This window comes from Magnolia sinica, chromosome 3, assembly GCF_029962835.1.
Source record: "Magnolia sinica isolate HGM2019 chromosome 3, MsV1, whole genome shotgun sequence".
NCBI lineage: Eukaryota > Viridiplantae > Streptophyta > Magnoliopsida > Magnoliales > Magnoliaceae > Magnolia > Magnolia sinica.
In genome coordinates, this window is record NC_080575.1 from 5329563 (window position 1) to 5352566 (window position 23004).

The 23004-nt window shown below is 40.5% G+C and overlaps 1 protein-coding gene across 1 annotated transcript; it reads left to right on the forward strand.

Moving 5' to 3' along the window:
• Positions 1 to 15978: 15978 nt before the first annotated feature.
• LOC131239363 (protein AUXIN SIGNALING F-BOX 2-like) lies at positions 15979 to 20341 on the forward strand. Its single transcript, XM_058237040.1, has 3 exons — positions 15979 to 16924; positions 18424 to 18919; positions 19329 to 20341. The coding sequence occupies exons 1-3, from the start codon at positions 16473 to 16475 to the stop codon at positions 20097 to 20099; spliced, it is 1719 nt and encodes a 572-aa protein (XP_058093023.1). The 5' UTR covers positions 15979 to 16472; the 3' UTR covers positions 20100 to 20341.
• Positions 20342 to 23004: the final 2663 nt, after the last annotated feature.

Here is a 23004-nt window from a genome sequence, read left to right on the forward strand (position 1 = left end):
CGCTTCCCATTTTGTAGATATTCTTAGCTGCATGCATACGAGACGTACTGAAATCCACTACAACACCTGTTTTACCCGGTGCGTAAAAACAACCGACTCTGTAGATCCCATCATGTTATATATGTAAAATCCACGCCGTCCGTAATGTTATTTTATCAACTTTAGAGATTAGAACCAAAAATAAGATAGACCCAAGATTCAGATAGGCCACACCACATGGAAAGATGGAGACGGTATGCCGACCATGGGTTTGTACGTGGGGTCACCATCGTGTGTGTGTATTTCATCAAACCCGTTAATCGGGTGTAACGTACAAGGAATAAGATAATATTCAAAAATCAGCTGCGTAAACCTCTGAGGTAGGCCACGTCATGTGAACTTAGCAATTTGGTAGAAATTTTACATTTTTCCTATTGGTATGACCCATTTAAGTTTTTATTCGGTCTTATATTATGAATGTACGGTCTAAATAATTGTTCTCATCTGATGGACGGAGGGGATTTCAACTATACAACATGGTGATCCTCCATAGCTTAGGTGTTTTACGCGCTGCGAATCTTTCATTGTCGTTGACAATGAATGAGGTCATTAGAGATAGTGACATAGAAGAGTGATGCTTTTTTGACGGATGATATCACTTTTGTGGAGTATTTCATGGGGCAGGGTGCGTTTGGTTGCACTATCATGATATTTCAGAATTTCACCAGAAATTTCTTTAAATTTCTAAAATATTAGAAATTTCATTATATCATGGAATTATGTGATGTTTGTTCAACTGTAGTCACAATTTCTCAGCATTTGAATTTCTCCGGAGATTTTTCAGATTTTAATGGTTTTTGCAAAAAATAAAATATTAAAAATACTTAATTTAAATTAATAACTAAATTATTGAACAATGCAAAACCATGCATGAAACAACTAAAACCACTTGGTGGAGCCTTGATTGGAGGAGTTGGATGTCTAAACCACTTCTTGGTGGGCCCCACAAATAATAAGAAGGTTTTTAATGGATAGACGTCCACTGTCAACTGTTTCATATGGAGTGGCCCACCTAAGGTGCGGATCAGGCTAGATTTTAGGCTCCAGGCCTAATAGGGAGGGGTGCATATGATAGACCACATGGATGTCCGATGCACAACGTGGTGGGGCCTACAGAGTTCAGCTTCCCTAATAAAATTGCCTTCCAACTTCACTTTCTTATGCTTTTGTTATTATTTTATTCCAGATCTTTTATCCTACAAGCGTAGGCCATTTTCAGCTTTCACCATCCTATAAGTGCATGCTTCCACCGTCCTTGAGAGATTATTGTCTGTGATAGCATCCCATGCTATGGTGCTAAAACGATATTAAACAGTGGGCTAATGATGTAAAGCGGATCGTGGACACATTCATGACAAAGATGGACTAGAGAAGGCTACATCGGAGGCAGAAATGATCTGGATAGTTAGAACCCTAAATAAGTCGTATCTTGTAAACTAGATGAGTTTTTCCACATATCAAGCAGGAAAACCTACTTAAGCCAACCAACCCGCCACACTGGGTTGCCCACGCTAGATTTGCGAGATTTGATCATATCGATGGTCAAAAGTCTCGTTTAATTTCATTTTTACATTAAATAATAAGTTTTAGTTCAATATAATTTTTGATCCCTTGAGTTGTAGAAGTCATGCCCAACATAAAAAGGACGGGAAAAGTTAAGAAAATAATTTGGTTGGGCCAAATTGGACACTTCTTATTTTTGACTAACAACCATGAAGTCTAGTAGAAATAGATGTTGTCTATAAATAGTAAATTTATTCTTTAGGGTGTTTGAGTTGTAATCTAAATCTACAACTACATCTTTGAGTTACTTATTTAGACGGTTATAATTTGTTTTATTTATCATTAATCAAGTTATTTGGAATTTATTAAGATTTATTTCTGCTTTTATCCCTCATGGATTTGAGGAAGTTCTATGAGAAGTTTAAAGAGCTCCATGGATTTGAAGTAGTTATCTCCTGAGAAAGATGGTGATCAACCTCATCACGTCCCTCCTTAAGTCAGCTAAGGTAAGTTCATAAGTAAGTGTACGCCTATATGGGAAATGATAAAAGTACGCCTATATAGGAAATGATCTAATGGTAAGTGTGAACACTCTCCTTTGCAAGCATGGTAATGCACTCACTTTGCCAACTTTCTCACTTCGTCGGTTTTATTCTAATTTCTTTGTTTGATTAAATGTGGAAATGACTCAAAGGCAAAAGTGTGTAGGATTTATGATCACCATTAATTAAAATATAGCTTCAGAATTTATAAGTAGCTAGTACCCATAGAATCATCTAAATGAGGAGAAAGTATACAATTTCTCGACTTAAGTGACTCATCCGTTGGTCTGTGTCGTAGATTTTGGACAAGAGCCTTGATTACGGAAAATGAAGGGGCCGGTTATGCACAATTTTCTACCTGTGTGACACACAGTCTCTGCTTCACAGGATTGCATGATTTTTAAGGGGCTTATAAGAATTTCTAATGTTTCCGAATTAAGTTGTACCGCGCTGAGCTCCAACGCCTCGAGTAGGCAAAAAAATTAAAAAGTAAAAATTAAAAGCAATAAAAGAGTAAAGAGCATATTGTGTTAAGTTATATTGCACTAGGTTATAAGACTGTAGTAGACAGAATACATAAAAGTAAAAAAAGCAACAAAAGACGTGTGTGCAGAAGTTATTGATATTCAGGTATGTTTGGAGTGGAGTACAATTTGAATTGAGATATGAGAGGAAAAAAGGAAAACCAAACACCATTTTCAATAAAGTGAATAGTTAGAAATCTTGATTTCCAATCCTATTCATTGACTTTAATATCTTCTTCAACTTTAGATAACTTGTACTTTAAATAGATATGGTGGCCTTGCAGAGGGCTTTTCAGAAATTGAGTCAATTTAGAGACATATAGCTTTCAGTATGCCATGGTTATAGCTAAGCTCGAGAGCCCAGCTCCTAAGTAGTTTTTCGCGATAATTCAACTTTTCTATAACATCTATCCTCTCTTCCGCTCCCTCGTTCTTCCATTCTATCCCCTCGCTTGATATGTAGTGAGCCCCTTAAATAAGCTTTGGAATATATAATAATTGGTCTTTATGAATCTTTTCTAGGTCCTCTACCCTTTTCCTGCATGTTGTATGCTGCATTGCAAGAGTAGCAGGGAGCAAAAGAATTACAAAATGAGTTGTAAATGTGGCTTTACCTAGTAACGAGCCTTCATGTTTGGGTAAAAATGGCCCATGAAGGACCATTTCTACGTAAAGGTCTTTTTTAGAGCTCTTGAAATTCAACCCTAGTATGGTGTGTCGTTGGGGCTTTGGAGCTACGGTAGTCTTCCTTTCATCGTACCGCCTGACTGCTCTAGCGACAACCAATTAGCTGTGATGGTTATTTTTGAGATATCACGGAAATTCTTTGGCTGGATTTTCATACGATACTAATGCCATTTGAGCCTACGGAATATGTTTTGATTTTTTTTTTTATTTTTTTAACTTGTTAGTACACCCTACTGTCAGTTCACACATCACTGTTAGCCACCCCCACTAGGGAATCGTGTTGAAACGAGGTATCTGCCACTCAGTCTACCACTTGATCTATGGATGTGGGTGTGAAATATGTTTTGATTGATTTTACGGCACACAGGTACTTTAGGCCAACGATTGAGATCAAGCCAAGGGGGTTGTAGTTTTGTCATTCACATCATTAGTTGTTTCCATACAGTACTTTTGGTGGTTGAAGCTATTACTGAAGCAGAGAGTAGTTCTAATCTTGTTATAGGGTGGGTGTCCATATAATAAGTCATAATTACCATCAGGGCTACGGTGATGACGAACTCTGTAGGCCCTATTGTGATGTGTTGATGACATCCACTCCACTGATTATGCATGCAATTTCATGTTTGAGAATGGGTGCAAAAATCAGGCCAATCCATTACTCGATTGGGTCACACCATAGGAAAAACTTGATAGGGGATGCCACCCTTGATGTTGTAGAGGGTTCACTCTGTTGAGTAAGTATCATCCAATCCATTCATCTGAGAGATCCACCCTAGATGAAGGGCCAACTCAAATTTTAGGCCATTTGGAAACTCAAGTGGGCTCTAATTAATGCAACTAAGGACGTTATCCTCCCCCCTAGTTATTTATGTTGGTGAGGCCCGCTAGAGTTCTAGATTAGTAGATTTTAGGATCCATGGCTAAACATCACCATGGCAACAACAATACTATTACTACATTTCCCTAGTTTTTTAACAATTTAAAGGCTGAATACTTTGATCATTAAAGGGACATGGGAAGGCACTTCAAATGAAGATATATACGGTATTTTGGAAACTGAAAAATATGTGTTGTCATTCTTACATGATTTCTATCTTAAGATTGTAATGAAAAAAAAAGTTATTAATTTCATGTTTAGTACCTTCTCCTTTTTCTTTAAATATCACTTAACTTGACCATACTATTAGGGAGTCATATGATAGAGGCTATCAATGACCTACCATCATAATTTAATACAATTCGTTTTGTATATCCATTGCACCACTTAATACTATGGCTTCATTTTGAAAACGAAGAAAATTTAAAACTCAAGTGGGCTACTACACACAAAAAAAATAAAAATAAATAAATAAATAAATAAATAATGGGGAATTAGTCCACCATCCTTTAAAGCATGCATACACCTGGCCTTCTCTCCCCATCTCTCTCATTTTTCTCTCTCCTACTCTCCCTTAATGTGTGTTGCACGTACAGTGCCTTTGGTATGCACACATAAAGTTTTACTAATGTCCCCAAACCTTTCAAATGGCATATAAGGTGATCGACAGTCAATTTGAATCATTCATTTATTCGTACAGATAGAAGAAAGTCACATTGCATGAATCATGCTGATAAGACGATCCTACCCTTTTAAATAGACCAATTTGTTACAATCATATGTTTTTTACAAGCCATAAATCACATGTTAATTAACATTATCAAATCAAAGTATTACTTTAGAATCATAAAAATACAAGGTGGGATCTATCTACTAGATATTTTAAGATGATGATTAGACTTATTTTATTTCTTGATCAATCTTGAATGCCATTTTTATGCTATTGATTGGAAGATTAGGATCATCCAATTGGTATGATTTTTGTACTATGGTTTGCTCCTAATTGTACGTATGAATGAACGGCTCATATCAACAAAAGGTCACTCCTTTCGTGGGTCTCTTCTCACATCTCAATGGTAGACTGCGAGTTTCAACATTGATGTCATGAGTTGGCCGTGCACATGTGGCCTATGTAGTGTCTCTGTGGGTGTAAGTGTATGTTGATTTATAAAAAAAAAATTCACTCCATGTGCAATTTAGAAGGTTTCCTTCGAATAGTAAGGACATTAGCAAAACCCATTTAGAGAAATGCTCACACACAACTAGCATGTCCAAGATACCGGTGTGTGGGACCCTGGCGATGTTTGTTTCATATGTCACTCATCCAACAATGAAAAATATAGATGCCCAAAAAGTTGGGCCTATCCAACTATAACAATGGGATGCTCCAAAAAATAGGTCAATCCATCTATGACAATGGGTTGCCCCGCTTAAGCGTGGAGTTTTTTGAGTAGTTGTTTATTATTTTATAAGGTGTACCCCTCCTATTAATTAGATTGACCTGATTTTTAGGGCATCTCATTTTTACTCGGGAACAACCTTATTTAAGGAATCAATATTTCACACAAATACCATAGAAGGTCCCACACACAACTAGTTGGATGTGCAACATATGGATAAGGTACTATGATGTTCATGGAAATGGTGATGGGAGGGTTCCAATAATGTCAAGCTTAAGCACCATCATGATATGTGTTGGACATCCACGGTGAACCCGTCCTTGGTGGACCATGGACCCAAACATCATGCCCATTCATGACTTCAGCCGGCCACACCACAAACAACAGTTGAGACCGAATGCCCACCTACTGAAATCAGGATCCTCATGGTTTATATGGCCAACTGAGATGTGGTTCAAATCATCCACCCTATCCATTGTATGTGTCCCACTTGGATGAGGGGTCACACCAAAATTCAGGCCATTTCAAAACTTAAGTGGGCCTCACCAAATGCTTTTAAATTCTTTAATAATGACATTACAGGTTTCAAACGAAGTTTCTCACTTAAGCTCCTGATAAGGATGATTTTTGGGACATCCCATAACCTAGAGGAAACCTACTAAATGCACAGCTTGGATGTTCGACACATCACAGTGGGGCCATAGATCTAGACCCTACGGGAAGATCATATGAGGTGGACCTCATAGAACCCATACATCTATAAATTAGGATATGATTCCATGGTACTGTACTTACAGTAAGTATGGTACAATAGAATCATTTTTCATATATCCCTCATCATACACTTAAAGAGAAATGTCCAAGAAGCAATAAATTCCATTGCTAGTGGTTTCAAAGAGACACGGAAATTACTGTCCATCTATCTCCCTTTTTTAAGTCCAATTGATGTATTTGGAGTCTGGACTGACCATCAGGCCCACCAGATATTTTGTGGATTTCCATTTAATAATCAATCAGATTAGATGATTTCCCAGTTGCATTGCACACATGAAAAGTCCAATTGATCTATCTAAAGTCTGGATTTGGACCTGATCAATCCAACGGATTAGATGATCTCTCAGTTGCATCAAGACACATCATGGGGAGTTCCATGTAAAAATCAAATCCATTAGATAATTAGATGATCCATATGTAAGGTGGTTTGTCTAGCCACTCATTTTTCAACTCTTGGATGAGATGATTAGATTGCCTGACAAAAGCGATTCTTTGTAATCATGACCTGTACATGATGGACTCCAAGAAACAGATGGCTCAAATTGTTGGTGGGACATACTTTTATACAAATGATCTCGACCGTCCATTTAAGAACCATTGATAGGATAGTTACTGTGTACTAATACTTATTTAAATTGTCCAATTGACACATTTCAAGGAGCACTATAACATGTACGGCTATTATAGCATTGGATAATTTCTCCATACTTAAGTACCACACATGTGGTGTTGATAAAAGCTAATGCCGCATGTGTGGCACACGTGTATAAGATTCGAACTTGGCTAAAAATCTTCACTAATCCTGAGCGGAAGTTATGCACTTTGACAATGAAATGATCTAAATTCCACTTAATATGTTCCTCTGCAATGAGGTTGTTATTAATGTAGCCCCTACAAAGGCCAGGTAGGGGCCTGGGTCAGCTCTATTAAGAAAAATAAGAGAAATAATCAAAGGATTGAAACAATCCCATCTAGGGAATTTTGAGGGGCATGGCCCCCATCTATGGTAAGTCCCATTGTATAAAGAGTCTGGATCCTTTGCTTTATGATAAGGCCACATCATCATTGCCTACATTTAATGATATGGGAAACAGAAAATTTCTATTTGTGACAATAAAAGATTGGATTCTTAAATAAATGATTTTATTAGAATATCATCTTTTAACTTATTCACAGGAGGATTTAAACTGACCACCCTTTTTTGTTAATAATGGCGGCCCACTGGAGACTTTGATCTGATTAAGTTTCGAGATAATTTCCTAAAGTAAGCTGAAAACATGGATGGGCGGTGTGGATATACAAAAAATTCATCAATATGGGCCCCATGGGTAAGGGTAGCACCTTAGTGGGTGTTACCCGAGTAATACATAATCCTGCAATGGTAGCCACTAGTGATGGGTCTGAATCCAGTCCACAAATGGCATGTGTACCATTTTCAATCAAAGGTTAATATTTACGCCCATCTTTTCTGATGCCTATGACACTTATTTTATTTTGAATTAGAAAGGCATAAAAGTGTATTGTCCTAATACCAAACTTCAAAAGAGGGACGTCTAGTTTCTTATAACACATGTTCAGTGAGGGGGCCCGCGTAACAAAAACTTAATGCAGCTACCATGATGCCTGTCCGACATCCACCCTATACAATAAGTCATGTTCAAAACTTAAGTGAGCCAAGAAATAGGGATGATGATACTCACCAATGAAAGTTGAAAACTCTTAAGGTCCATTGAAATATTAAGACGCTGATATTCAGATCCTTACTCATGCCTTAGTAGGGGTGTACATCGAGTTGAACCGAGTCCAGCTCGGCTCGGTTCGGCCACTAGTTGACATTAGCTCGAACTCGGCTCGGGTCGGTCCTCGAGCCTGATTGGCCAGCTCGGCTCAGTTCGTCAATAGCTCGGGCCAGTTCGAGCTGAGTTCGAGCCAAGATCAAGCCGAGTTCGCCTGTGCAGCATTTCCACAAGCACCTGGACTACACCTTCAAATTTTCACTATATGTAAAACAACAACAAAGGTTTTTCAAGTATTTTATCAAACACTTTCTAAGCAATATAAAAATCAAGAAAAAAAATGGTATTTGTTTCATATACATACCTTCCTTGCCACCAGCCACACTTTGTTGAGTCATTTCATCAAACACTTAGTGAGCAACATCGATATCAAAGTAACCGAGTCACCGAACTAGTTCGATCCGAGTTTGATTCGAGTTGGGTTTGATCCGAGTCGAGTCAAGCTGGAGCCAGCTTGAACTCAACTCAAACTTATTTTTGAGCTCAAAAAATCAACTCGACTTGGTTTGAACTCAACTTCGAATTGAGTCAAATCGTGCTTTTTCAAGTCAAGTCGAGCGAGCTAATTGAGCTAGTACGGTTCATGTACACCTCTATGCCTTAGTGGTAGGCTCACAAGAGTTTCGACACCAGATCATGAGTTAAGTACTCATTGTGGTGAAATTCCAATGCGATGTGAGTGCCTTTATTTATATATATACACACACACACACACATACTGTGCATCTTTGCACACGTGTTATGGGTGTCTAATCCGAACGGTCGGTCCATGTGATGCGAAATCCTATGAAACCTCAAGGGATAAATTTTTACCCTGATCGAAAATTCTAGTGGGCCATAACAAAGAGAAATGCAAATCAAGGGAGAAAACTGTTTTCATTTTCATGGCCAACTAAAGTTTTGAATCAAAGTAAAATTTGGTCTCAAGGGGTTTCATGAGGTGCTGCTTCACATGAATGGTTCAAATTTTGGATCAACATCACATATAATGGGTTCTTAAAAAAGTTCACACCAGTTCGGTGTGAACCGGTGCGCAGGTGAGCAATTCCCTACGCCGGTGAGCATTTCCCTATATATGTATGTGTGAGTGCATGTATTGATTATAGGTAATCTGTGTCCGAGAAAAGAGTGTACGCATACTGGTGGAGGGTCCACTTATCAATTCCCATTATAGATTTTTAACCGTCCATTCTCGTTCTAGTACTCTAACTGATCATAGGCACTTGAAACTGACAATTTTTCCCAGCCATTGAGCAAATCTTTGTGTGGGGTCGGATCCAATACAAAAAGCTTTGAAAATTAAGTTTAGCTTACAATGCTATATGTATGGGGTCCACCCATGACTCATGATATCCAATCCCTTCATCATGTACACCACATCATGTTCTTCTTGATGCCCAAAAATCAGATGGGCCACATCGTAAGGAACAATCGGGATGAGACGCCCACTGTTTAAAACCTTTGAGATTGTATTTGGGGCCCACATGTTTCGTATGTGCCATGAAATCCGTTCAGAATATAAGCCTCACCAACATGACTGGACACCCAAAAGCAGGCCATCTGAAAACTCAGGTGGACCACACCATGTGAATTTAAATGTTTTTGAGTCATGGTTCTTCATAGCGTTGCTCACCTCATTTTTTAGCTGGCCCTAAAGATGCATGAGCCTCGAATGATGGATTGATGGAATGTCATGCATACATTCTCACCCAAAATGTACTTGACAGGTTGTGGATGGATGACCCCTTAACTTATGCAGCCAATGCCTTCAAAGGCATATTTAAGCTCGAGCCATTGTCAATCAATATGAATAGTACTACCATGAGATCCTTGTTTCATATGATCATGCTCAAGAAACCCTTGTAGTCTCACCCCTCAACTAGGAGCTCCTCATTGGTGAATGTAATAGCTCACAAAGTGAGAAGTTGCCCACTAAAACACCCCTTTGCCATCCTTACAACCCTGACATGGACCCTTTGGATCTTGCAGAAAGTGGATATTTTGATTGTCTTCCTACTTGTAGCACATCCTTTTTTTTTTGTTTTTGTTTTCACACGCGCACACACAGCCCATGCACACACTCACACCATAGTGGGATTTCACCACCTATGGATGCTCGAACCCTTGGCCAGGTGTTGAAACTCCTAAGAGTCTAGCACATCCTGTTTGAGTTCATGGTTTCCACTTAGTTTCATAGCACTGTGTGCTCATTGTATTGAGGAATTGCTTGTCTGAACCTATGCCATTTATCATGCATGTGGGCACGGGGAATGGTAGGCTGGGCTAGGGTTGGGCTAACGGGTTTATATGTGGATTGAGAGTATACTCACGATTAATAATTTTGCTCCATGAGCATACCCACACATGATTTTACCCAAATTCAGAAGGTTACATCAATTGGCTTTAAACCTAATGGACCTAACCCATATAAATTAAAACAGTGATTTAAGCACCTACTTGTGGTCTATTAAAAACAAATGATTTCTCTATCCGATTCTAAAAATAAATCTTTGGCTCAGTGTTTTGTAACTGAGTTTGGCATCGAGTTAATTCACTTCAGTTGTAAGTTTTACATCCTAATTCAAACTCATTTACAATAAGTGTACCGTTAAGATTGGGTCATAGCCATTGTATCTTGGAGGCCAACTACTCAATATTCTTGTCGTGCTTGTGATGCGGTACATGGAGTGTAGATTTTGTTTCAAGACGAATGATTTTGTCACGCCTCGAATCAGACTTGTCATATTTTTTTTTACTTTATTTTGTATTTTTCAAATATTGTCTATCATGTTAAACACATTAATTTTTCAACATATATATGCTAAGAAAAAAATTTTCAATCTCATAAGCATGAGGCTTCATACATATGAAAAAGCCTAATATAAGATATTAAAATTGACAAGAAGGAGGTGTACATGAACTGAGCTAGCTCGATTAGCTCACTCGACTTGACTCGAAAAAGCTTGATTCGACTCAATTTGAAGCTAAGTTTAAGCCGAGTCGAGCTGATTTTTTTGAGCTCGATAATGAGTTCAAGCCAAGTTCGAGCTAGCCCTAACTCAACTTGACTCGGATCGAACCCAGCTCAAATTGAACTCGGATCGAACCAATTCGGTGACTCGGTTACTTTGATATTGATGTTACTCGCCACATGTTTGATGAAATGACTCAAAGTGTGGCGGGTGGCAAGGAAGGTATATATATGAAACCAATACCCTTTTTTCTTGATTGTTATATTGCTTAGAAGGTGTTTGATAAAATACCTGTAAAACCATTGCTGAGATTTTGAAGGTGCAGTCTTGGTGTTTGTGAAAATGCTGCAATGGTGAACTCGGCTTGATCTTGGCTCAAACTCGGCTCAAATTGGCCTGAGCTGCTAATTGAACCAAGCAGAGCCGAGTTGTTTAGTCTAGCTCAAGGACCGAGCCAAGCCGAGTTCGATCTGAGGTCAACTAGTGGCCAAGCCGAGTTGAGCTGACTCGGTTCGACTCGATGTACAACCTTACATGAGACTGGTTGTGTCAGTTGGGCTAGTGAGTTAAGGCCATAAAAATTTTACGCATAGGCGGGTTGGGTTAGGCCACTGGGGAATGGGTCGTGGGTTTGGCTCAGGAAATTCATTGGCCCATTTAAATGAGTCAGGCTTAGACCTGAAGCGGGCACAACTGATCGCAGGTCTACCGGCATGTTTACGCTTCGTCTTGGCCATGCATTGAGTCGGTCATTTGCGGGAAACAAGGGTCATGCATTCTACACATGTACGAAACCAAACCCTAAGCAACTGTCAGTCGAATGGTTTGAGGCTTCCCCCGACCCTAGGTACATTCGTTACATCCAATACACGGCTTTTGTTTCCTACACGCTTGTGAAGTTTGAGCATGTGGGCGAGTCCGAAATGTTTAGCAAACCCAACACCAGGCGCTGGCTGGTGTCGAAGCTCGGTTGCCTTATCTGTTTCATCCACTCCGTCCATACATTTTTTCAGATTATTTTAGTTAGAATTTCAAAAATGAGACAGATCTAAATATCAGGTGGACCACGCTACAGGAAAACAGTGTTGGCTGAGTGTATACCATTAAAAACTTCCTAGCGCCCACTGTGATGTTTATTTGCATCCAACGTGTTTACGAGGTCACGCAAACCTGAATGAAGTGAATTTACAAATTTCAGCTTGATCCAAAACTTCCATTGCCACCGAAAAATTTTCAACGGTAAGGGTTCAATCCCCACCGTTTCCTGTGGTTTGGTCCACCATAGATTTGGATCGACCCTATTGTTGGGATCAGACCATAAAATGAGATGGAAAAACTGGATGGACGGATTGGATAAAACGGATACATCATGGGGGCCATAGAGCTTTGACATAGCTAGCTGGCTGGTGTTGGGGTGACCAGCCAAACCGCGTCTGTTGCGTGTGGTGTTAGGCATCAAGTATCAGGACGCGGATTGCGTCCCAAGGGCTCTGTGGGGCTAACCGTGATGTAAGTATTTTATCCATGCCTTTCATCGCTTTTAGAAGATCATTTTAAGGTATTATCATAAAAATGAATCAGTTAAACAGCTCCATTAGACTACACCAAAGGAAGCTGCAGTGACACCCACAGTTGAAACCTTTCTAAGGGCCATCATGATGGTTATTTTTTTACCATCCAACCTATTCATAAGGTCACGTAGATGTGGATGAAGTGAAAAAATAAATATCATCTTGATTCGAAACTTCTCCGGCTCCTAAGAAGTTTTTAATGGTGGACGTTCAATTCCCACTTCGTGGTACACTTAAGCCCTTCATGTGCCTTATTTTTTGATTTACACCTTAAAATTATCTTATAAAAACGATAAACCGGGTGGATTTAACACTTACATCACGATGGACCCCACAGAGCCCTGTCCGAACGGATAAACGTCCGGGCGGGGCAGGACGCAATCAGCGTCCCAATTATCAAACCTCATTGCATACGACGCGGACTGCGTCCTACTCCCGCCCGTCTCTAGCCCTGAACGGGCAGTTCTGTGAGCGGGCACACTGTAACGTATCTGTACATCTAAGCCGTCCATTCTTTTTCTTGTATCATTTGAAGTAATGAACACAAAAATTGGGAAGATCCAACGCTCAAATGGGCCACACCATATATTACTCTTGCATTTAATGTAACATACATTTAATGCCTGGTGCATTTAATGCAACCAAACTTTTTATTTGGTGTGGTCCACTTAAGCGTTGGATCTGCCATACAAAAACTTTTGTAGTTATGCCTTAAAATATCTTAAAATAGGGATGGACAGCTTGGATGTACAGATACATCCGTTCGGAGCTAGAGACGGGCAGGGGTAGGACGCAATCCCCTTCCCATGCATATCCAAACACAAATCACCGTGGGAAGATGGGAGTCTTGACTGCGATCAGATAAATGAACTACGAAAAAGATTGATCCTCTAATTCACACACACGTTGTACAGTATAACCTAATCCGAACCGTCTAAATAATGGGCCACAGTTTCAAACTAAGATTTATTGATTGATCCTAATCTCTGATAAATGGATATGCCATTTATTACATTTAGATGGTTATTTATATTTATGAAAATTCGGACTTATAAATAGAATCATTATTTAAGTAATTTATACCCAAATACAGTAAGAAAGACGATTTACACGGTTCAGATGGAATTTTTCATTCCTAGACATGTATGAGAATCGTGTGCCTTTGTATGGATGAAAATACACTGACATAGTATCGGAGCATTTCTCATCAAAACCGTACCGGTGCATTCAAGGCAGCAGCCACAGATTTTGGATGCAGAGAAATGGTACGGTCGTACTCCTACCGAAAAGCACCAGAATGCGGTAGAACATCTATTCACGCTACAAGTGGCACGGCGATGTACCAATTGGATTCGTCCATCACCATTGTGGATGGACAAGTGATTGAAATATACATCGATAAATCATCTTAAAGTTTTCCATAAAACCGACGGCAGAAGATATACTTCTGACGGTCAAGCATTCATGGAAAAAACCGAAAGAAATTGATGCATACAGTAGGTTTATGCATAGGTCCATGCAGATGGACGGATCAGATTATTCCTTTATCAATCCACGTGGGCTGGGGATAGATGGTTGCACTATATTTACGTCAATCCCGCTCTACCGTAGAATCTGATGGGTGGAACCGAAAAAAAATAAAAATAAATCATTTTCCTACTTATTGAATTTCTCTAATCATTAAAAACTCATCATGATATGCTCTTCCAAATTCCAAAATTGAAATTTTCTGACACTCGCAATTCCTATCTACACTTAGGCATTTTCGTAATTTACATCGAACTACAAGCCCATATCAATAACTGTCTGTTCCAGTCCTGACCACGTCTTGTGGGATTGCCAGGCGCTGTTCTCGACCAGAAAACGACACATGCATGCGATACCGCAGATCCCCATTCGACGGTTCAGATTCCTCCAAGCACACCTCATCATCCATCACAGACCGTCCGATGGAGTAAGGGTTCAATATAAAAGAGAAGCGAGCCCATCCAACGCATCCGGTTGCATCTGGACTGATTGGCATGCACACCACATATATCCACCGTCCATTTAGTCCGGTCAAACCTCATTCCACTTCCATGAAAAAATACCAACAGTTAGATTGTCATAATATTCTGTAAAGGGATCTATTTTTCTAGATTGATCTTGTCCATCAATTTTAATGCTAGCAACTGGATAGTTTGGATAATCGGATCAGGATCATCTTTTCAAATTTCCTTAAGAGAAGTGGGACGAGCCAAATGGACGGTCCAGACTGATAACATGGACTGATTACATCTCAAAATGCAACTAGAGCATGGGAATGTTTCCATACACTTACGGTCCTGATCATTTCTCATTTATTAGGGAAATGCTCGACCCGATAATATAGATACATTCGGGTTTTCAAATCGCTGATATAATCACGTACGCCCTTTGCACCAAAGTCTATCAGATTCGAAGATCACAGCCCTTGAATCTTTGGTCCAATTTCAGTTAATGGTTAACCTTTATTAGATTGACATCAGCGTGGAGGTTGAGGGCTTTAACATCCCGATTTTTCATATTAACGGCTTGGATCATTGAACCACAGACCGAACAGGACAATCCGCATACCCGAAGTATAGATGTATGATAGCGTTATGTACTCGGAATCGGTAGTGACCCCTCCCGTACCAAGCTCGGTACTGGTCGGTGCTCGGAAAAGCTACGTGGGCCCATCATGGTGTATGTGTTTTATCCAGGCCGTCTATCCATTTTTACAAATCATTTTATGGAATACGAGAAAAATTGAGATACATTTAAGTCTCAGGTGGACCACACATAGGAAACATTGATGATGGTAAGCCCCCAATCTAAAACTTGCGGAGGGCCACAAAAATTTTGAATCAATATGATATTTATGTTTTCCCTGGCTTCATCCAAGTCCTTTTTACTGGTATACCTAATCAACAGGTTGGATGGAAAATAAACATTAATGGGCCTTAGGAAGTTTTAATGGTGGGCGTTCAATCAATACATTTCCTGCAATGTGGTCCATCGAAAACTTAGATCTTTCTCATATTTTATATCGCACCATAAAATAATCTGTAAAAACGAAATGACGGAGTGGATAAGATATATACATCATGGTGGGTCCCACAGAGCTTTTCCAGCACGGATCACTACCGAACTTGGTACTGGAGGGGTCACTTCCGAAGCTGATTCCGAGCATTATAGCGTACGTCTCTGAGAAAAAAGATCTAACCATGGTTAAAATATAACCATGGTTAGGTAGAGATAGAGAAAGAAAGCTAACTTTAACGAACCACCGTCGAAAGTGAAGGAAAGCAGAGAGCGGAGGAGATGGGAAGATAGGAGGCTTTTTTCTTCCTTATCCTTCCCATTTTCCTATTTCTGTAATTTTTATCATTTCCAGACCCGATTTTAGTCTCAATCCCTACCATTTTATTTTTTTCCAAATCATCCGTTTTTTCTTCCTTTTTTATTTTTATTTTTAATTTTCTTTTTTCAGCTTCTCAGTGCTCTCATCTCCTTTTTGCTTGATGTCATTGCTCAAAGAATAAATCTTTCAACCCCTTTTTCTTTGTTAGATCTATGCAGACCTTGATTTTCAGTTTCTTTTCTTTCGAATTAGATCTGATATCTCAGATCTAGCAAAATCTCAAGCAGTTTTGCTGCAGATTCTCAAGAGATGGAGTGACGGATCTGAGCAAAGTCTCTTTTTTTTTTTTTTTGTTTAATGAAATAGACCTACTGGGGTTGTTTTTTGAATGAAAATAGGCCGAATCTTGTCTGTTTGTTCAAAATGATGTACTTCCCGGATGAAGTTCTGGAGCATATTTTCGATTCCCTGTCTTCTCACCAAGACCGGAATTCGGTGTCTTTGGTCTGCAAGTCGTGGTTCAAGGTAGAGAGATGGAGTCGGCATCGGGTTTTTATCGGAAATTGCTATGCGATCGGGCCGAAGAGGCTGATCGAGCGGTTTCCTAGGGTTAGGGCTTTGAGCTTGAAGGGGAAGCCTCATTTTGCCGATTTCAATCTCGTGCCCCATGACTGGGGCGGGTTCGTGCATGGCTGGATCGCTGCCATGGCGAAGAGCTACCCGTGGCTCGAGGAGCTGAGGCTGAAGAGGATGGTGGTCTCTGATGACAACCTCGAGCTGCTGTCGCGGTCGTTCCCGAACTTCAAAGCTCTGGTTTTGGTTAGCTGTGATGGATTCACCACTGACGGGCTCGCGGCGATAGCTGCGAATTGCAGGTAATTCCTTTTCTTGGATGAGAACCAAGCCGATCACCTTGATGGGCTAGAGTATTAAGATCATATGGATTGGACAGTCATAACCGTTTGTATAGACTGAGTTTTTCACTGGATGTCCATTGAAGGGTTAGGATTGTTCAATCAGTGTGAGTTTTGGCCTATGGGCTATCTATGGAAACTCCAGTAGAATCGATGGTTTGGAATGATGTGGATGGGTGATAATGCAAGCAAAACAACATGATTAAGTTCTAGTCTCTGTGTCTCTTTCTGTATGTTTTGTTTATTCGTTATGTGAATTCTACTCTGTTTATGATGTGGTTTTGTTCTACTGAAAAGTATTGTTTGCATATGGTATTTGGTATTTATGAAATGATGAGATATGAGGTTGAATTACAATGAATTGTAGGAAGCCGTGCACTTTTCTCTGATGTGAAACTTCATTTTGCATTTAACGTAGTGTTTGATTTCTTAGAGAAATGGATGCTTTTAATCCCAAATCCCCAGTGGTGTTGTTTCAAGTGGGACACAGAGTTCCACGGATGGTATTGCATTTTTTTCAACTCCCAAACTGTATTTTTGCTGCACTGTCTGGACATTCAAAATTGTATTTTTGCTGCACCATCTGGATATTTCCAAATTACACTTCTGCTGATTTTCCATTACGCTAGCTTTGGTTTTCCTCAAAACCCAAATAGCATTTGTCTTTAGTCTCACCATCCAAGCACTTCCAAGTATCATTCTACAGAAGAGTCCATTTTACAGACTAGTGCATTTAAGGTGGTCCTTGATTTTTTAGAGAAATGAATCATTTTCATCACAAATCACAAGCAGTGTCGTTTCAAGTAGAAGATGGGAGTTCCACTGCTTGCAATTTTAGATGGTATCGAGTTGATTTCACTCCTGAATTGTGTTTTGCTGCACCTTGTGGATGCTCCCAAATTCTCATCTGCTCTCAAATTGTATTTTTGCTGCACTGACTGCACAATCCCAAATTGCACTTCTGATGAGAATCCATTGCACTGGATTTGGTTTACCTAAATGCATTTTGCTGCATCGTCACTGTCCAAACACTTCCAAACATCTCTCCAGAAAGTCCATCATACAAACTTTGATTTTTCCTCACAATACTGATGCTTCCTTTTAATAGATTTGTCAACGCCAAACTTATTATGATGAGGCACTAGAAACTGGCTAATCGAATTTCGTCCGAAACTCCGAATGATCCAAATCTTCCCATGCATTTTTGGGGGACATCATCATGTTACCTATGTCATTCCCTGCTGACTTTCTGATTTGTGGGAGGTCTTGAGACTTTATGTACTGTTTTCATTTTACAGTATTGCCAGATATTGCCTGTTTTCTTCTCTTTCTTTCTTTCTTTTTTTTTTTTTTTAAAAAAAATTCTTTTGTTTCCCCTTTGAATCTTGTAAGATATTTGGGTAACGGTGGGGCAATGAATTTTCATCTGAGATATCTTTCGGTGTTTTTAATTGATGTAGGGTTCTTAGAGAGCTAGATTTACAAGAAAGTGAAGTTGACGATCGCAGGGGTAACTGGCTTAGCTGTTTCCCCGATTCATTCACATCACTTGTCTCACTGAATTTTGCATGCCTGAAAGGAGACGTGAATTTCGGAGCTCTTGAGAGGCTCGTTGCTAGGTGCCCAAACCTCAGGAGTTTGAGGCTAAACCGGGCCGTGCCCTTTGAAGTCCTCTGTAGGATCCTTGTGCGAGCACCCCAATTGGAAGACTTGGGCACAGGCTCCTTTGTACATGACATCCGTTCCGAGTCTTACTATAAGCTTGCTAATGCCTTGCACAACTGCAAGTCCTTGAAGATCTTGTCGGGGTTTTGGGAGGTCAATCCACGTTGTTTGATGGTCGTTTATTCCATCTGCTCGAATCTGACTTCGCTGAACCTGAGCTATGCACCGTCAATTCAGGAGGCTGAACTCATCAAGTTGATTCGCCATTGCCAGAAACTTCAACGTCTATGGGTGCGATCTCTTTCCTCTCTGACATTTTCAAAATACAGTGTTCAATCTATAATTACCGTACGTTTGGATCCCATTTGAAAACCACTCCATTGTGTGTTGAGATGCCCCAAAAAATCTACACTGTCAAATGATCCTAGCCTTCCAGTCAGGCCCCTGTAAGTTGTGGACCATTGGTTCGAACTCTGTTCTCATCGATTGGCTTCTATCATCCGATCAGGGGGGTGTTCTGGAATTGCCATAAAATGACAGGGCTTACCGGATCATCATCTTATATTACTGAAAGGTGAGCCCTTGATGTTTAATTGCTGGGTCAAACAACAAAAAATGCCATTGCTATCAACTGTGCTTCATATAATCCCTGTTGTTTCTTTTGAGTCCATTAAACAACAAGTTAAAAAAATTTCTTCAGGTCTTGGATTGCATTGGAGACAAAGGGTTAGGAGTCGTAGCTTCCACTTGCAAAGAACTGCAGGAATTGAGGGTGTTCCCATCTGATCCCTTTGGTGGAGGAAATTTCGCAGTCACGGAAGAAGGCTTGATTTCTGTCTCCACTGGCTGCCCAAAGCTCCATTCGCTGCTTTACTTCTGCCACCAAATGACAAATGCCGCTCTTATCACTGTTGCCAAGAGCTGCCCTCGTTTCACCCGCTTCCGGTTATGTATCCTTGACCCCCAGAGGCCTGACCATGTGACGCTCCAGCCATTGGATGAAGGCTTCGGGGCGATTGTCCAGTCGTGCAAAGGTCTGAAGCGCCTTTCAATGACTGGCCTACTCACGGACCAGGTCTTTCTATACATTGGCATGTATGCGGAGCAGCTCGAGATGTTGTCAGTGGCATTTGCAGGGGAGAGCGACAAGGGGATGGTCTATGTATTGAATGGCTGCAAGAAGCTCCGGAAGCTCGAGATCCGGGACAGTCCGTTTGGCGATGGCGCGATCCTGACAGACGTGGGGAAGTATGAAACAATGCGATCCCTTTGGATGTCATCATGCGACGTCACACTCCGGGGCTGCAAGTCACTTGCGCAGAAGATGCCGAGGCTCAATGTTGAGATTATAAACGAAAGGGATCAGATGGATGAGAACCTGGACGATGGCCAGAAGGTGGAAAAGATGTATGTGTACCGTACGTTGGATGGCCCGAGGAATGATGTGCCTGATTTCGTCTGGACAGTATAGGCAATTGGTCCGCAACAAGATACAATTATGGTTGTACCTGCAGCCAAGGTAAGGTATTCCGCTCTGCATCATTTTCTTGTTTTTATTAAGCACTTCTGCTTAGTGTTAGACTGATCTGTGGATTGAATTAGTGAGGTTGAGACGGATCTGTAGTCAGTTTTCTTTAGTTATAGAGAGATTCTAGCTGTTTGTAACTATGCTTGGATCGACTAATTTTATTCGTTGAGTAGTTTTGTTTTCTATTTGCATTTGGAAATGGTGTAAAGAGAGGAGGATATTCTAGGGTTACCGAACCGTAAATCTCTAATTTGTTCCATACATGTGGGGTCCGTGGTTTTAGTGATCTAGACCATTGAAATGATGTGCTGAACTGTGGATGGGAGAAGCCTGAAGATCTTCAATATCTGGAAGTTCTGTCCTTTTGATGGGTGGCCTACAAAATCTTGCATGGTTTAGGGATCCAGAGCGTTGATATGATGGGCCAAACTGTAGATTGTGATACTCCAAAATCTCTCAGATTGGAAAATCCAAACCTTTTGATAAGTGGCCTACAAAAAAGCTAAGAAAAAAAGGTAAAGCAAAGGTCTACATTCAAGGCCAACATGAAAGGGTTAGGATCATGCACATCGGCTGAATGGTTTGGATGCTGAATTATGGGCCCCACATGCACTGCGGACCATACAATTTCCCTCTAGAGATTGAATTGACTTCTGTACCCTCTTGACTGCATATACATCTAACTTTCATCATTTCTTCCATTATCTTTTCCTTTTCTTCCATTTGCTTTTCCTTGTTTGTGTTTGGTTTTAAGCCACTGCTTTTTCTTTTGCTTCATGCACGGTCTGTGAAGAACCAACCAGCTTTTATATCATTTCTTTGTTTCCTTTTTCATGGCTTTGTCGTTGCTTGATAACATGTATTGTCTTTATAGAACCCTTAAGCTTTGCCAGAATTCTCATATTCATAAGATGCAAAAAAAAAAATAAAAATGTTCCAGAATATGAAGGTATGCAAATGAGCTGGCTCACTGGTTTGAGTTCACGTAGCACGTGTGTAAGATCGGGCCATTAATCAGGTGGCCCAACAGCACGTCTTGTGTGGTCTGAGTCTTGCTAGGATGATTATTCAGTGGGCCACACGCATCTGTTGCTGCTGATTGATATGTTTTAACTGCCTATTTCTTTGTTACTCATGTGAGCCAACCTGACTTTCGGATTACAGAACATGAACAGTGGTGCCCACCAGATTGAATGATCTGACAACCATTGTTATGCTACTGGAGCAAATGACAGCCATTGTTATGCTTTATACCATAGTTAACACGACCACATATGAAGATCTGGATGGTTCATTTGTCAGGCCACACCTCAGACCAGAGCTGAAAAATACATCCATCAGATGATCATAACCTTTACAAAAAGGAAAAAAGAAAATCCTATGATTAAAAATATGGACATGAAAATTGATCTCTATTTGATAATTGGAAAACCATATTTACAAAAAAAAAAAAAAAAAACCCACATTCTCCAGAAATCCTAAACGCTGAAAAGCTTCATAAGCAGTCTCCTTGTGTTTCCTAATCAAATACAACCACTTTCCAATACTCTTTCCCAGCAATGGCAGCTTCCATAACTTCCTCACGGTTCACCAATCACCATCCCACCCTCCAGGAAGAGCTTCAACAGGTCTTTGAAAACCAGCTAACCAATGCTGCCGCCCTATGTTTCTCTACCACCCGCGTCTCCCTTGAATCCCTCAAATGCCAACAATCTCAGGCACTGCTGATCCATACCCTTCTCTAAACTTTCTCTGAATTACCTCATAATCTGAAAACAAACACCCTTTTCACCATCTCGTCCACCTCAAGTCACCCGCACCACCACCTCCAGGATTGGATTAAAAACCTGGAAATCTATGTTCATGTCACACTCCATCTGCTTGACAAAATCTTCTCTTGCAGTGTGTTGTCCTGTATCTGATGCATCTGCGGATTGTGGCTGAAGGTGATTAGTTTCCCTTCCATGGCTCCTCACTCAGCTCTGATATCAGGGGCTTGAGTCCGCCAGAGATGTTCAGTGGGGTCCCAAACATGCTTCTGGACATGTCACAGATTGCGAAGCAGTTCCCCTCCCTTGCAAGATCGTCAACCATCATCTTCCATTGCTGCTCAAGCACCTCATCCATGTCGGATTCCATGCTGTCCAATCTGTATGGAAGGATCTGGTGTGGGAAGTGCCCTTTGCAGCTGCTATCTTTTCCCTTCCCTGTTTTACTTGACTGAGATACGGTGGAAACGTCTCTGGGTTGTGCCTCTGGAAGAGCTTGTAGTTTTTCATTGCAACAGAGGTGACATGATTCCAAGGGACAGTGGTCTGCTCGAAGGTCCACTGCTTCGAGCTCATGTAAACCTCTAGAAGCTCAAGAACTCTATGCAACGGGATGAGAACCTCCTTCCATTGCGAACCCTGTACACAAAATGACGCTCGTTGCTTTTGCAGAGGAGCATCGACTGACCGACAAGTTGAGCAAAGGGCACCACTTGGTCAGCAAAGCCCAAACTTCCTCACATCGCCCAAATGCAAGAACTTGATATCTTTAATCGGCAATTTGGGAAAGAAATCCCTGACATGATTGTACCTTTCATACTGTTCACAGTCTGCTTTGCCATCTCCACAATCCCAGCCCTCCTCAGCTCCCTTTCATTCTCTTTCTTGATCTTGTCTTGCTCCAGCTTTGGCCGTAACCCGTTCTTCTCTAGACCCGACTGTAACAGCTTCTGTTTTGGTTTGTGCCCTCTTTGGTATTATTGTATTCTCTGCTCTCCTCTATCTTCTGCCATCCTTCTAACGTTGGCGCCTGCTAGTAGACAAGAATCTCTGGCAGGTCTATTTAAGTATCTGAAGTT

What these genes read in the sequence shown, in the direction of transcription:
- LOC131239363 (XM_058237040.1), top strand. Translation starts at nt 16,473, where the DNA reads ATGATGTACTTCCCGGATGAAGTTCTGGAGCATATTTTCGATTCCCTG. An exon ending in GCGATAGCTGCGAATTGCAG is followed by an intron (nt 16,925 to 18,423) that starts GTAATTCCTTTT and finishes TAATTGATGTAG; the next exon opens with GGTTCTTAGAGAGCTAGATT. An exon ending in AGAAACTTCAACGTCTATGG is followed by an intron (nt 18,920 to 19,328) that starts GTGCGATCTCTT and finishes AAATTTCTTCAG; the next exon opens with GTCTTGGATTGCATTGGAGA.